The sequence below is a fragment of the Pygoscelis adeliae genome, unplaced genomic scaffold (genome assembly GCF_000699105.1).
Source record: "Pygoscelis adeliae isolate BGI_AS28 unplaced genomic scaffold, ASM69910v1 Scaffold1, whole genome shotgun sequence".
NCBI classification, from domain to species: domain Eukaryota; kingdom Metazoa; phylum Chordata; class Aves; order Sphenisciformes; family Spheniscidae; genus Pygoscelis; species Pygoscelis adeliae.
The window spans coordinates 6,289,705-6,303,328 of NW_008824051.1; the positions used below are offsets into that span (position 1 = coordinate 6,289,705).

The 13,624-nt window shown below is 37.9% G+C and overlaps 1 protein-coding gene across 1 annotated transcript; it reads left to right on the forward strand.

Moving 5' to 3' along the window:
- Window positions 1-8: 8 nt before the first annotated feature.
- Window positions 9-12,906, forward strand: BPNT1 (3'(2'), 5'-bisphosphate nucleotidase 1). The gene is made up of 9 exons (XM_009333675.1): window positions 9-45; window positions 3,273-3,397; window positions 6,662-6,766; window positions 7,001-7,108; window positions 7,633-7,681; window positions 8,695-8,786; window positions 9,793-9,990; window positions 10,845-10,950; window positions 12,302-12,906. Exons 2-9 carry the CDS (start codon window positions 3,281-3,283, stop codon window positions 12,448-12,450), a joined length of 924 nt encoding a protein of 307 aa, XP_009331950.1. The 5' UTR covers window positions 9-45; window positions 3,273-3,280; the 3' UTR covers window positions 12,451-12,906.
- The last annotated feature ends 718 nt before the right edge of the window (window positions 12,907-13,624 follow it).

Below are 13,624 nucleotides of genomic sequence, written 5' to 3' on the forward strand. Positions count from 1 at the left end.
GCAAGGGAGGCTGCCGAGATCGCGGGGAAGGCAAGGCTGGAGGCGGTGAGTTAGCTACTGCACCGGCAGAGAGGGCCGACCCCCTATTTCACGTTACGCCGTGCTCAGCTAAACGCGTTAGAGAGCGCTGTGCAGCGGCCGGGAGCGCTGGCTGGTCAGGGCTGGACCGCCCTGCGGGGACTGGGGATCCTAACCACGAGAGAATCAGCAACAGGCTTTTTTTTAAAAAATACAAGCTCAGAAGGGCTCAAAGCAGTGTGGCGAAACGGGGTAGCGCAGCCCTTTCCCACCGGAATGCTGGAGGTGAACGGCAGCGGGACCCCGGCGTTCCCACCCCGAGTCCTGGCCCGCGTGGGCTGGGTGAACACCGTTCCCTCACGTTACGCGGAACGAAGAGCTCATCTTTTACTGAATGTGAGCCGGAGTTTATTGTAAAGAAATAGGGAGCTCCAGTCACTTGGGCTTTGAGGAGTTCAGAGGAAGAAGTCATAGCTGAGCACTCGCGTTTAAAGGCATGCTGCCTGCGATGTCCATTTTCTCCTTTCACCGGGCGAAACGGTAAATTTGGAAAATGGATGTTTGCAGAGGAGACTCTGAGATAGCCCCATCAACAAAACCTTCATACCTGTTTTGATAAATTAATTGTAGCCATCCTGTAATAGTTAAATATTTCAAAGTTAACAAGAACCGGGGAACTCGTCTATTTTAGCAGGTATGAAAGCAGGCCGATTTGTCAAGTTGAGACCATTCAACAATTTGGTTGCTAGGCTAGGAGAGAGGATGGATGGTCTTTGGAGGACGAGGTATGTTTTGAAAATAATATGCAAATTTAAATTGAGGGATAGTTGCCGTGCGATCTTTGTAAACCGTACAGTTTTGTAAGAGTCAAACTTGTTTGTCCGAAGCAATATGTTCTTGAATGTGTTGTGGAAGTATACATTAGACATTGCCCGCATCAGAAAGAATGCGCCATAAACTTATAAATAAACTAGTTAATTTGAGATCAAAAAGCCACAGAGATAAGAAACTTATGGCCAACTAGCACGCACACTTACCTAACCAAAAAGGTCCAGCACACCAGAAAATGTGCCATGCAGGAGATGCAGCCCTGTAAAAATTTAAGGCACCTTTTGCAGTAACGACATACTTTGCACTATGGGGAGGAGGGGGCGCTGAACCTCCCATTTCAGTTTCTCTTAATAAACCTTGTTTTTCATTAAGAATATTTTAATTTTAAGGTCAGCTTAGAGATTCCAGGTGTAGGTTCACTACAGAAAGAAAGTATGCTTGTTTGCCTTAAGCATGTCCAAGAAAAACGTGCCCAAGAAACACCTTGGGTCAAGCTTCAAGAATGTAAGATAGTATTTCTGTATTGTTTTCTGAGTCTTTTGAAACTTTATGCAACTGTTAAATAAATCAAGCCTTTAAACCAATGAAGTAAGTTTTAACCTCATTTTACAAAGCAGGATCAAATGTGCAGTAAGAGGTCAAATGAAGAATGAGAAGCTGAGCATAAAATCTTCATTCTGTAACCCAAACTTCCCATCTAATACGTTAATTTTTTTACTTTCTCTCAGAAGTACTCATATTCCAGATATTTTCAGTATGGAATCAGCTACATTCAATTTTCCTTCCTGTTAACTTGTGTCACACGATGGTATATACTTAAAATAGCACCTGTCTTCCCATGTGTTATGACACATTTGCTCTACGACTTTCAATTGTTTGAGAGGGGCTTTTTGCCACAGGTAGCGCTTCCAAAATTTCCTCTGTAACCATTGTTACCAGTCCAAGATAGCCCACGCGTGCGCTTTGGGTATGGACCTTGGCTATTTTACAGGACTCCAGAGCACTTTGCCCCCAGTCATTAGCAGTAAATAATAATTAACACTAGCAGCTGTGCTTTTTGAATGTACTTACACAATCACTCTACTCTTTTAGCTTCAGAGATGATCTGACTTTAGAGATACACGTACAGTGTTTCTAAAATGCTGAAAAAGCTCTTAAGCCAGCTAAATTTGGGATTTTGATACCTGTTGATAACTTTGCGGTTTGCCTTTGCTGTAAACAGACGTGAACTTGAGGTCACATCAATATCATCTACAGTAGCTAGCCTTATCACCTCATTATATTATACTTTACCGAGGAGATTTCTCAAGCAAGAAAGGAAAGGTATTGTATAACGACCTATTGCCACTTACGCAACACTTGCTGCAATTGCTGCAAATATTGATTGTGGGGTAAGCCTAATATATCGTCTTCTATGGGGTGATTAATGAGTTCCTCTGTATTTTTTTTCTAGCGCCGTGCTCAAGTGTTTACTTGGAAGTATATCTCACATGTGAGCCCAACCCAGAAAGGATGTAATCTATGCAGATAAAAAAACCTGACAGGGAAACATAAAAAGCAACTAGCACTGCATTTTAAAGAATACAGCGTGGTTATCGATACTTCTTTTTCCGGAGGTGGAGAAAAGCTGGGAGGAATGGATAATTGCTAGCCTTTTGCAAGAGGGATAGTTATTCCTCTATCTGGGAACTGAAGGCATAGTGAATGGCACCGCTGTGTGCTGGGGAACAGCCGGAGAAGACAATGCAATAGGAAGAATGACGGGACATGCAGTGTTGAGGGGAGGAAGATGTAATAGATTTCCTTAAAGAAATCAAGAGAAGTTAAAGAAGTACAGAAAGGATGGTAAAATTTAGATGAGCAGACTTTCGCATGCAAGTGCAGTGTTTGCAGTATCTTTGTGTCTGCAATTAGGCCATCTACAAAAGCCTATTTTATATTTAAACAAATAAAAAGAGTAAGTAAAGTTGCTGTTGTCATCCTGTCTGGCAGCCTTGTACTTGAGTCTGGGCACAAACCAACTCTGTAGGTTCAGTTCTGAAAAAATGAACTTATGTTCAAAATGTACAAAGAATGAGTACTGTGTGTAGACTACACTTTTTCTTAACATTTATGATAAAGAGTTGCTGCTGCTGCTGCTGTTCTCGTTTAATGCCAGATTTTATTTTAGTGAGGAGAACTAGGTTCACTGTCAGACAGAGTACAGATATTTGAAAAATCTTGTCTAAGATAGCTTTATATCCCTGTGTTTGTTAATTGTTTTTTTAAAAAAGTCAAAGCTCACTTCATTACTACTCACTGGCAGTAACCCACTTTCCCCTTCCTACTCAGCTTAAACTGTATCTGTTTGGAATGTTACGTAAAATATTTCCATCTTGTCTTTTGAAGAGGAATGTACAAGCTTGCTTTTTGTTTCTTTTCAGCATTCAGTATGGCTTCTCCAGCTCTACTCATGCGTGTGGTCGCCTCTGCATATTCTGTTGCGGAAAAAGCTGCAACAATTGTTAGAAATGTAATGGCTGCAGGAGATCTGGGGATAGTGGAGAAGGTATTACTTTTACTTTGTTCCAATTTAATTTCTCTTATTAATGCTGAGTTAGATACAGGTCAAAGTCCTATTTTTGAAGATCAGCAATTGGGGAAGGAAATACAGTCCTCACCTCTCTCATACAAGAGATATTCCTTATTAAAGGATTAAAAGAGCACTGGAGAAGTGTCTTTTGACCAGTATTTCTAAAGAATGTTTAGACACTTGAAAGAAACACACCATAATTTTGTCCTGATTCCCCTCACAAAACACAAGCTTTGGATAGCATGTCAGAATTCGTAATAATGTCTCTTCCCATTAATTTCCATACCTGTGTTCTAACAACTGTAGTACAGCTTGAAGTACTGTGCCCTTGATGGATTTTGGATTAGGATAAATCAGTGTTTAGTTTCTTAAAACAAAAAAGAACCTTAGGTTTTATTGTAAATCACAGTTTTCAAAATAAATTCGGAGCTTCAAATTTAATTCTAAATAGAAAACAGAAATGAAATTACAATCATCTGCATGAAGTTCTTAATTTGCTGTTAGTTAGCTGCACTGATGAGCCAGGATCTTTGTTTTGACTACAGTACTAGGGTAGGTGGAATTAACTTTTGATGTTAATTCTAGCTTTATAGGTATGTCACAATATTAGGGACTGCATTAAGTATCTATAGTATTTTTGGTCTTTACATTGAAGTAATTGCTGGTATGTACATTTTTCTGGTAGTAAGCACTTTTAGGCAGTTGTGAAGAAAAGCCTGATCCTTTGACTTTTATTGTCAGTTCAGACAGTAGATGCAACAAGATTTTTTCCCCCCCATTTGGTCAGTTCTATTTACCACTACGAAAACATCTGCAAGTTTTCTTACTCCTTTTTTTTCCTAAGCAATTAAAATTAGGTGTATGGGGGAGAGAATTAAAAAACACCAAAACATTGGAACGTAACGATCTGTGTTTTCAAAAGTACCTAGCTGCACAGCAGGATTCTCGGACGTGTAAGTAGAATATACTCTCCCACATAACCTGCTTTTAGGTTCTTGGAAAAACTAATGCAGCTTCACTACAAGAAAGCCTTAAAATACTTGCATCCAGAGGTACAAAGGAAGCACCGTCTGTACTTTGTTTGATTAACCAGTTAATTTTAAATGCATAAACAAGTTTCATTAAGCTTATTTTTTAAGAGTCCAGCAAGGTTAAGGTAATTTGAACTAAAACTAAATGATCTAAAACTTTTATCTGTTTAATTTGGTTTCACTTTAAAAAAATGCATGTGTATTAGTATTATTTCCCAGTAAATCAGAAATGCATTGCTCAATCATTTTCTAATATAACAAAACCAGCAAATGAACACATTTTAAGCTCTGTAACCAATTAAGTAAATAATTGTAAATACAGTATAACAAAAATTATCAAAAGTAACAGGTGATATTGGTTCTAAATAAGACTGGTTATACATACTTTTTTTTTAAATGAATACTACAAACACACAAAATTAGATGGAAAACAAAACAACAGGAAGAGGCTCCTGCTGGAGGGACTAGCGATCTCAAAATTCCTGCAAGCTTCTTGTCAAAGGTGCTGGTGAAGATCGAGGAAGAATGCAAGAGAGAGAACCTGTACGTGCCTCTGCTTTACAGTCTGGAGGGAAGAGATGCACAAGGACACAAAGTGCTGCTTCTCATCATTCATCCTCTTTCTGCAGTCAGCAAACATCAAGACCAATTCCAGCTGGTCTTACTGAAAGCTTTAGAAAAGCTAGGAAGACAATGATGTTCCACCTTTTCCCTCAACACATTGACCTCCCATCCATTTATCTAGATGAGGAAAAATAGTTCAAGGACAATTGAATTTTTAGCTAGCTCCTCTCCTTCCTCTCCTGATGTCCAGAGTTTTCTGTCCCCCAGTCAACTCTAAGCTCTCCATTTATATTGCTTCTCCTTGTAGCATTTTTCTTTTCTTTTCTTTTTTTTCCAATTGGTAGGTAGACATTTTGTCCAGCCATTCTTACGTTATTGATGACTGTTTTGAAGAACTACTTCATACTGTTTTATTAGGCTGGTGTCCTGGAACAAAGGACATTCTCTGCAATAACTTGATCTTTCCGAGTCTAAACTCAGTGCCAAATTCAACCAAATTTATTAGGGGGTGAGAGGGAAATTTAAAAAAAAAAAAGCAAGTTTCATAAAAATAGGCAATTGGATAAAGGGGCAGACTAGGTTTTGAACATGCAAAAATTAACCCATGATATGATTCTAAATGGGATATTCCATTCCTATGGCTAATTTCTGTAGCCAGATAAAACAATTTTCATGTTGTCACCAAATAAGATACAAGCAGATAAAATAAAATTTTTGTTTGATTCAACTAAGATGCAAATCCTTGGATAAACTGGCTTTCTTAACTCCTGTCCTAACAGAAGTATTTCTTACTGGGATTCCGTCTCCGGACCTAAAGGGCTCCTCCATTCATAGATACATGAAGATTAAGGCCAGAAAGTATTAACAAATTACCCACTTCCACTATAGCAGGTTATTAATGTTTAAGACGAAATTACTGTAACCCATCTGGCAACATATGTTTGGCTACACTGCATCTTTTGGGAAGGCTTTCAGTCACTGTTTCATGTCATCTCGAGACACCAAACCCACCATTTCCTCTCTAGTATTTTTGCTGGAAAATATGTATGGGAGTTATTGTCGAGTTCAATTTCACTGGTTAGCTTCAGGCCCTCCTTGGTCTTTCTCTGCTAGACTAAGGATCCGTTCGCTATTTAGAAATTTATACATCGTAATTGTTTCCTTTTTTTTTTTTTTAAACAAGCTAGATTAATTGGACCTTTAAATCACCTTTTACTAACACCTTCCCTGTATTTCTCCTCTTTCCTAATTTGCCATGTCTCTCCAGTGAGCCTTAAAATATTTTTTTTTCCCGTTAACATCTTAATTTTTGCTTTTCCCTCTTGTATTGATTTATTCTGTACATAGTGTAGTATTTGCACAAATACATATTCAGTACAATTGCACCAGTGCATGAGAAGAACACAGCATGTAAATATTGTTCTAATATCATACCAGTCTACCTTAGCTCTGGGGTGTACAGGGAAACTCTGCTTGTTTCGGTTGTTAGCCTGCCTCTTTCAAGATCACTTACTAGGTTGATGATTTATCAAATTAGACTTCTTTTTCATTACAAGGTAGATATTCAGGGTGACATATGGGCCATTGTACTGGGTTTTGTTGTTGTTCTTTTGAAATACACAAATTCCTCTCCATCCTTTGACAGACCGGAGCCAATGACTTGCAGACCAAAGCTGACCGACTGGTACAAATGAGCATTTGTGCTTCCCTGGCACGGAAGTTTCCCAAGGTGACAATCATAGGAGAAGAAGTAAGTACCTGATTTATTTCATACTAACAACTTAACTTGCTGTAACTTGCAGAGGAATTTGCTTTGGCAGGTTTTAGGAAATCTTTTTTTTTTTTTTTTTAAATTTTTCCCCCCCATTTCATCTGTCCATTGCATTAGCTTTGTCAAGTAAGCTGCAAGCAAATCCACGGTTCTAAGGCAAATCGAGGTGAGTCCAACACCTTTCTCTAATAATCTTGAGAATCCTGTTGTTAGGAACTGCCCGCTGATGAGGTAACTGAGGAATTAATTGAAGATGGTCACTGCGAAGAAATACTGAAGAGAACTTGTCCTGCTCAGTACACAGGAATTAAAGAGGAAGAGGTAATGTGGTAATGCTATACATATGTCTTCATAGTTTACACTCTATCTACATTACTTACTGATTTTAGCTGAGAATGTATTAAGAAAAAGGGTTATTTCAATGTTGCCAATTTTTCTTTTTGGTTTGAAAACTGAAATGTAGTCATGAGAATCACACTTCCAGAGCTGGAAATGCTGCATATCCCTGTGTGCAGTAACAGGAAATGGAAATTTGCTTATTACAACTTGTGATTCAAATTTATTTGGAAGGAATCTACTTTGAACATAAGAAAGTGATGTCATTTCCATGTTCAGTTTAAGACTTCGTACCTCTATTAAGATATTTGCTGAGAAGTTCCAGTCAGTTTTTAAGCTTTTTTGTGTAAAATACTATTGTAGGCTTCAGTCATATCATAATGTTAAAAATTTGAATCTATTTCCTTACTGCCATAAGGAAATAAAAGCACTAAAGCAAAATACATACTTTGCATGGTAATTTACATGATTTGTGTTTGTTAATTTTCCTTATTTTTTTATTTTTAAAGCTTGTAATATGGGTTGATCCCTTGGATGGAACCAAGGAGTACACTGAAGGTTGGCTTCTCTTTTAATTCTGCTGATTCAAAAAAAATTATAGCAATGTAATAAAGTAGCATGTACCTGTAAACAGTTTTATGATAGAAGTTACATACAGTATTGTTTCATAAGGCTGATGTTGTTTCTGTACTTTTTGAGTTCTATGGAATTTTTTAATCCTTCCATTCAGTTCTAACCAGTATTGAATATTCCTGATGGGCTACTGAGTGCCCATCAGTTTTCATCATTTCAGGGAGCAAAGGGCTCCCTTTGATTGCTGGCAGGTTGTCTCAAGTTTTTAGTCAAACTTACAATTTCGCATATACTTTGAATTGAGGGACTAAATCTCCCATTCGCACAGGAATATGCTCAATTATATTTACATCCTCCTCTTCAAACAACCCAAATACCAGAGCTGTATTTGTAGCCCTTTCAAAATAAAACAACTTCTTCCCCTAAATCATAATTCTTCAGTTATGGGCAGAAACTGTTTTCAGCAAAGCCTAATTTGTGTCCATAGAAATAGACCCTAAAATGAAGAAAAAAAGAAAAACCTCCAAAAGCAATATGCCAAAACCTCACTTTAGCCTCCTGCTGCATCTTTTAATTGGTCAACGTAAAATCTTTTAGGCAGATTTTTTCCCCATTCCCTGAAAAGAGATGTACAACTGTCAACAAATTGCTAGTTTTGAATACCATTAAAGAATTCACAACACAGTTATAGAAGAATGTCATCATATACTGCTATTTAGTTGTATCTTTAAACTTATTTCTCATTATGTGTTAATTATAACATAGTTCTATTAAGAGAATTCTGTCTGGGGCATTTTTTTTGCAGACCTCAAGGCTAAATGACTAAAAAAAATTATATCAACCAACCTATTACACCTGAAAATCCTGATTAGTATTTGCATTTTTAAGATACATCCCTGCATATCAATTTGTGGACCTTTATTGAAGGTTTTTATATATATATGTATATATGCTTTCTCTTTTTCAAGCATAACTACATTCATATTATTTCCGTACAGGTCTCCTTGACCACGTAACGGTTCTTATTGGAATTGCTTATGGAGGCAAAGCAATAGCAGGAGTTATTAACCAGCCATATTACAACTATGAGGTATTAAATGCATTGATCTGTTTAGAAGCGTTAGGCGATTTCTAACTGTCACTTCTAAGCCATCTGTAGTTAGCACATTTTCAACTGAAAAGCAGTGTGTAGTGGACTTCATGTTGTAATATAAGGTGGTGGTGTTTTTATTAGTATACGTAATTTTGAATGTTGGTTTCCAGCAACTGAATCTCAGGGACCTACTAACAGCCATACTGAATCCTGAGGCTTGTATAATACACTAATATAGTGTATATTACATAGGTACTGTACATATTACTACAGTACATATAAAGTACATATTGTAAAACAAGTACAGATTGGCATTTTTGCAGTCTTTGCTAGAAATTCTTTAGGAAGTCCATGCAATAGGTGTGTTTGTGATGTGTGGTAACTGCCAGAAATCTGCAGCCCTAAATAAACCAAGCGTACCTGTCACTGACAGCTGGGTTGGAGTGTATCGGGCCAAGTTTCAGGTTTAAGTCCAGGACGGCCAACCTACAGGCACTTACATGTGAGATTATTTCAGTATTTTCTGTGAGGGGCAGAAAAAAGCCCATGATGCAGCCTGATTAAACAAACTTACAAGAATTTAAAGAAAAAGCTCTTGAGCTGATGTAATGCATATCATCAGCTGATTCTATACGTTCTATGTGATATGTATGATGAAACATTTAAAATGATAAGATATTTTCAGTTACAGATTGTGCCTGAAGTACAGAAATATACAAATATTAATTTATCAGTCATTGGAGGCAGGATGTAATGCACCACCACAATGTCACAGATAAGAAAAGAGTAAATGATGTCATTGCCTTAGAAGGAATAAGAGCCCATTTTTCACTCCGGGCTCTAGAGTAGTTCTTTTTAAGTGCCATTGTTTAAATGTATAACCCAGTATTAATATTATACTCCCTGATACACAAAGATGTCTCTAGGTACTCCTTTCCATTTGTGCTTTAAATGCTGGTCACTATGATTAACCATCACCTGGACCTGTGTACCTTTTTCGTAGGCAGGAGCTGATGCTGTGCTGGGCAGGACAATCTGGGGAGTCCTGGGCATAGGTGCCTTTGGATTTCAGCTCACAGAAGCACCTCCTGGGAAACACATCATCGTTACCACCCGTTCTCACAGCAGTACCCTGGTAAACGACTGCATCGGTGCCTTGAACCCAGACAGTGTCATCAGAGTCGGAGGAGCAGGAAACAAGGTATGAAAACTCAAAGTCTTTTGTTTTTACTGGGAGGTGGTACCTTTGGAAGAAGAAAAAGACTTTTTAAAGAAATCATTTGCCTACTTGCATGAACGTACAGGAGACTTCCTCCTCCTTCCCCAGCACAACTTCTCTTCCTAACATTCAGTCTGCTGTGAGGTAGAGAGAATTTGGTACAGGTATATTTGTAACAGTGGCCATGCTGGTCATGGCTGAGGTCCATCTTCGTAGGGGAGAAAATAAAAAGTTCTAAGACCAGAATGACTAAATGCGAATTCAATTTAATCACAATTATTAGACATTACCTCCCGTTCATGTCATACAGTTTTTGTTCTAACTATCTAGCAGCAGCACATATGAAAGGCAAAAAATAGAAGCACGCAGTGATATTTCCTTTGCAAAACTTCTCTGCATACAGGGAGTACTCATTTGCTACAGTTTTTAAAGCTTAGTTTTGTCATGGCTGTCAAAAACAGACCCTCCAATCTCTTTTCTCCAACATGTGCAAGGCCCAAAATGGCACCAAGACAACATGGAGATAGTTTCCACTTTATTTTTTTAGTACTTGCACAAGATGGGAATTCTTGTTTCTGAAACTAAAAGCAGATTTTCATCCTATAGACCGTATTTATAACAATCAAAAATAGGTCATTCAGAATGGTAATACAGTATATAGCTTTCTAAATCTTAATACAGTTTCTTGTAATATCAGAAAGGAAATGGCTGGTGTTCCTTTTCTGACCGTGAGTACATAGAATAAACTGATCTAATCCTTGTTTCCTGGTGTTATTTTTACCCATTTCTAAACACCTAGATCCTTTGCAATGATTGCCACTCTCTATTCATAACAGATCATTCAACTTATAGAAGGCAAGGCATCTGCTTATGTATTTGCCAGTCCTGGGTGCAAGAAATGGGATACATGTGCGCCTGAAGCTATTCTACATGCTGTGGGAGGTAAGTTAATACCATTCAAAATTCCAAGATAAATGAAACTGCATCAATTTAAAGTTATTTATACTTTTCATAGAAAAAAAGAATTTCCAAACATGTCTTTGGAAAGAAAAATGACAGTACGTATGTATTTTTAAATAGTCACGATTCACTAGGAGCTTTGAGCCCTTTGAAATCGACAGTAACTCCAAAGGGACAGCAAATTATGCTCTGGAAAGCATGATATGAACTGTTTTGCCCTGGACTAATACAGTCAATAACTGTCAAATAATGAAAAAAGCCAAATTCCAAAGTTTTGGGTATATTAATTTTAGTATTTTCAAAACAAATGGCTTTTTTTCTGTTGGCTACTATTTTACAGTAAAATCACGCTGTCCTACTCACTGGATATAGTAGTATATTATTAGTAACATATTATGTAATATGTGGACATTGAATTGTTTAAAACAACAAAAATAGGCCAAATCATGCAGTTGTTCCTCAGATGTACAAACTCCAAACTTGAGCCGTTCACATAATTCAGTAAAATTAGCGGTCTCCAGCCAACATAAGCCACTTCACCTTTCTAGGGGGTAAGGGGTTAGAGAAGTTACGAAAAGTCTCACTGACAAGAATTTGAATGTAAGTTATTATTATTATACTTTCTCTGCTGTTCACATTGATAGACCTTTTACCACCATGTGCTAAAATTGTGGGTTTTGATCTCCTAAATTCTGTCAAGCAAGGATAACAGGCTTCATAATGACATCATTTAACTCCTCTGCAGTCTCTAGCATTGATAACTGGGATAAACTTTAAACAGGTTAGTTCAGGCACAAAAAAGTAACCAATCTGGGGCAGCACAGTGCTGTATTTAGCCTCCTCGTTATGTAGGTATCTCGTGGTTAAATTAGCTTGCAGAAAGATCTGTGTTGCTCTTGGTAAGTGATTTCTAGAAACTCATTTAAAACCAGCTGGGGTATTTCTGTACGATGTTAGAGTTTGTTGTATAGACTTACCCTGGCTTTTACTTGAACTGAGGACTTTTCTTTCCTTCCTGCCAACGGCCAATGTATAAACTAGTCGGGAAGCATTTTAATTAATCCATAAGAGAAAGACGTTATTTTCCTTTTCCTGAAACACAAGGAATTTAAGTATTGCTGAAAGAAAAGAAAACCATTAGTTATTTGATTTCGGTCAATAAAAAACTGGTGCACTTAAACTGGGAGCAAAGATATTTCACATCTGAAGACAGGCATGTGTACCCCAAAGACTGTCTGTTTTTTTTAGTTATGTCACTTGTACTAATAAAATAGATTCTCTCTCTCCAACTCCTGTTTGCTGGAATAATTTTTTTTCTTTCTTTCTTTTGCAGGCAAGATAACTGATATCCATGGAAATGCATTCCAGTATAACAAGGAAGTGAAACACATGAATTCAGCTGGGGTCCTTGCCGCTTTGCGAAATTATGACTATTATGCCAGTCGTATTCCTAACACCGTTAAACAATCTCTTGTGCCTTAAAGCAGTAAAGCATCTTCACAATAAGAAAGAAAGAAAATAACCGAGCTTGAAATTTTGTTTTACAGAATCTGAACCAAATTCTTCCATTAAGGTGTTCAAAAATTTCAAAATTACATACAGAATCTCTAGGTATATGTTTGATCAGATTGTTTTGCTGTGTTTAGCAGACAACATCAAAAAAGTCACATTTCTTCAATAGCAGTTTTCCATATTCTTTGGGAGTATTTATTCTTCATGTGGTACGACTGTGCTGAATATACTGCTAATCATACACTACAGTCCAAAAATCATCTTAATATTCAGGGCACAAAATCACGTTATGTCATTTACCTGATCTTGCTGAATGTTTTTTGTTGTATGTAGTCAACAAGGGTTTACTGTGTTAAATACAAATGGACTAAGAATTTGCCTGGATGGATTAGCCCATTTATCATAAAGTTGACAGTTTTGATTCTTAGAAGTGAATCTTTGAATTTGTTGGTCTGCACTCAGTTTTGGGATGGCCGAGATTGCTATTTGTGGTGAGTTGGGTTGTCCGAGTTTTGCAGGAGCGAGGACACAGTCCAGCTGGACCTCTGACATCTCAAATCGGGGTTCCCAGATCATTGGATCCATTGAGGATCAGAGAAGCATTAATACAGCTGGGTTCAGGACACCTCAGTCAAGGAGAACCCAAGGAAACTGCAACCGGGGGAGGAGTTCCCAGCACCTCTCTGATGGTCTGAAATGCCTCTGTCGGGGTCTATGCCAACCTCAGTCTTGGACAGCTTTGGGCATCCTAGGTCACTTTGTCATACATGGGGACAACAGAAATGCCGGAACTTGGAAATTTTTCATGTCCAAATTTTGAGAGAAACAAAGTCCAGGTGCCTTTCCAACAGCCCCAAGAGTTGAAGAACGTGACACTACCACTTCCCTCTCTCTCCTGTGGAACACAGGCATGTTAGGGGAGGGGAGAGAGCAGGGGACAAGATGACCTAAAATGAACTTAAAAATTGGAGAGCCTGTTTCAGTCAGCATTCCCATAGGCATGGGGGCTAAGAAAGCAGGATTCAACTGTTCGGTCCACTTGAACACAAAAGAGAACAAGAAGTAAATTACACATGACTAGCTAAAATTGGCAACCTTAGCCAAAACAGACGAAGTCTCTTCAAGCTGAATTTAGGATTCTGGA

Bases quoted from the DNA above. Each gene is read 5' to 3' on its own strand.
- BPNT1 (XM_009333675.1), top strand. From the start codon at position 3,281: ATGGCTTCTCCAGCTCTACTCATGCGTGTGGTCGCCTCTGCATATTCT. The intron at 7,682-8,694 runs GTTGGCTTCTCT...ATTTCCGTACAG, and splicing joins AACCAAGGAGTACACTGAAG to GTCTCCTTGACCACGTAACG. The intron at 10,951-12,301 runs GTAAGTTAATAC...TTTCTTTTGCAG, and splicing joins TATTCTACATGCTGTGGGAG to GCAAGATAACTGATATCCAT.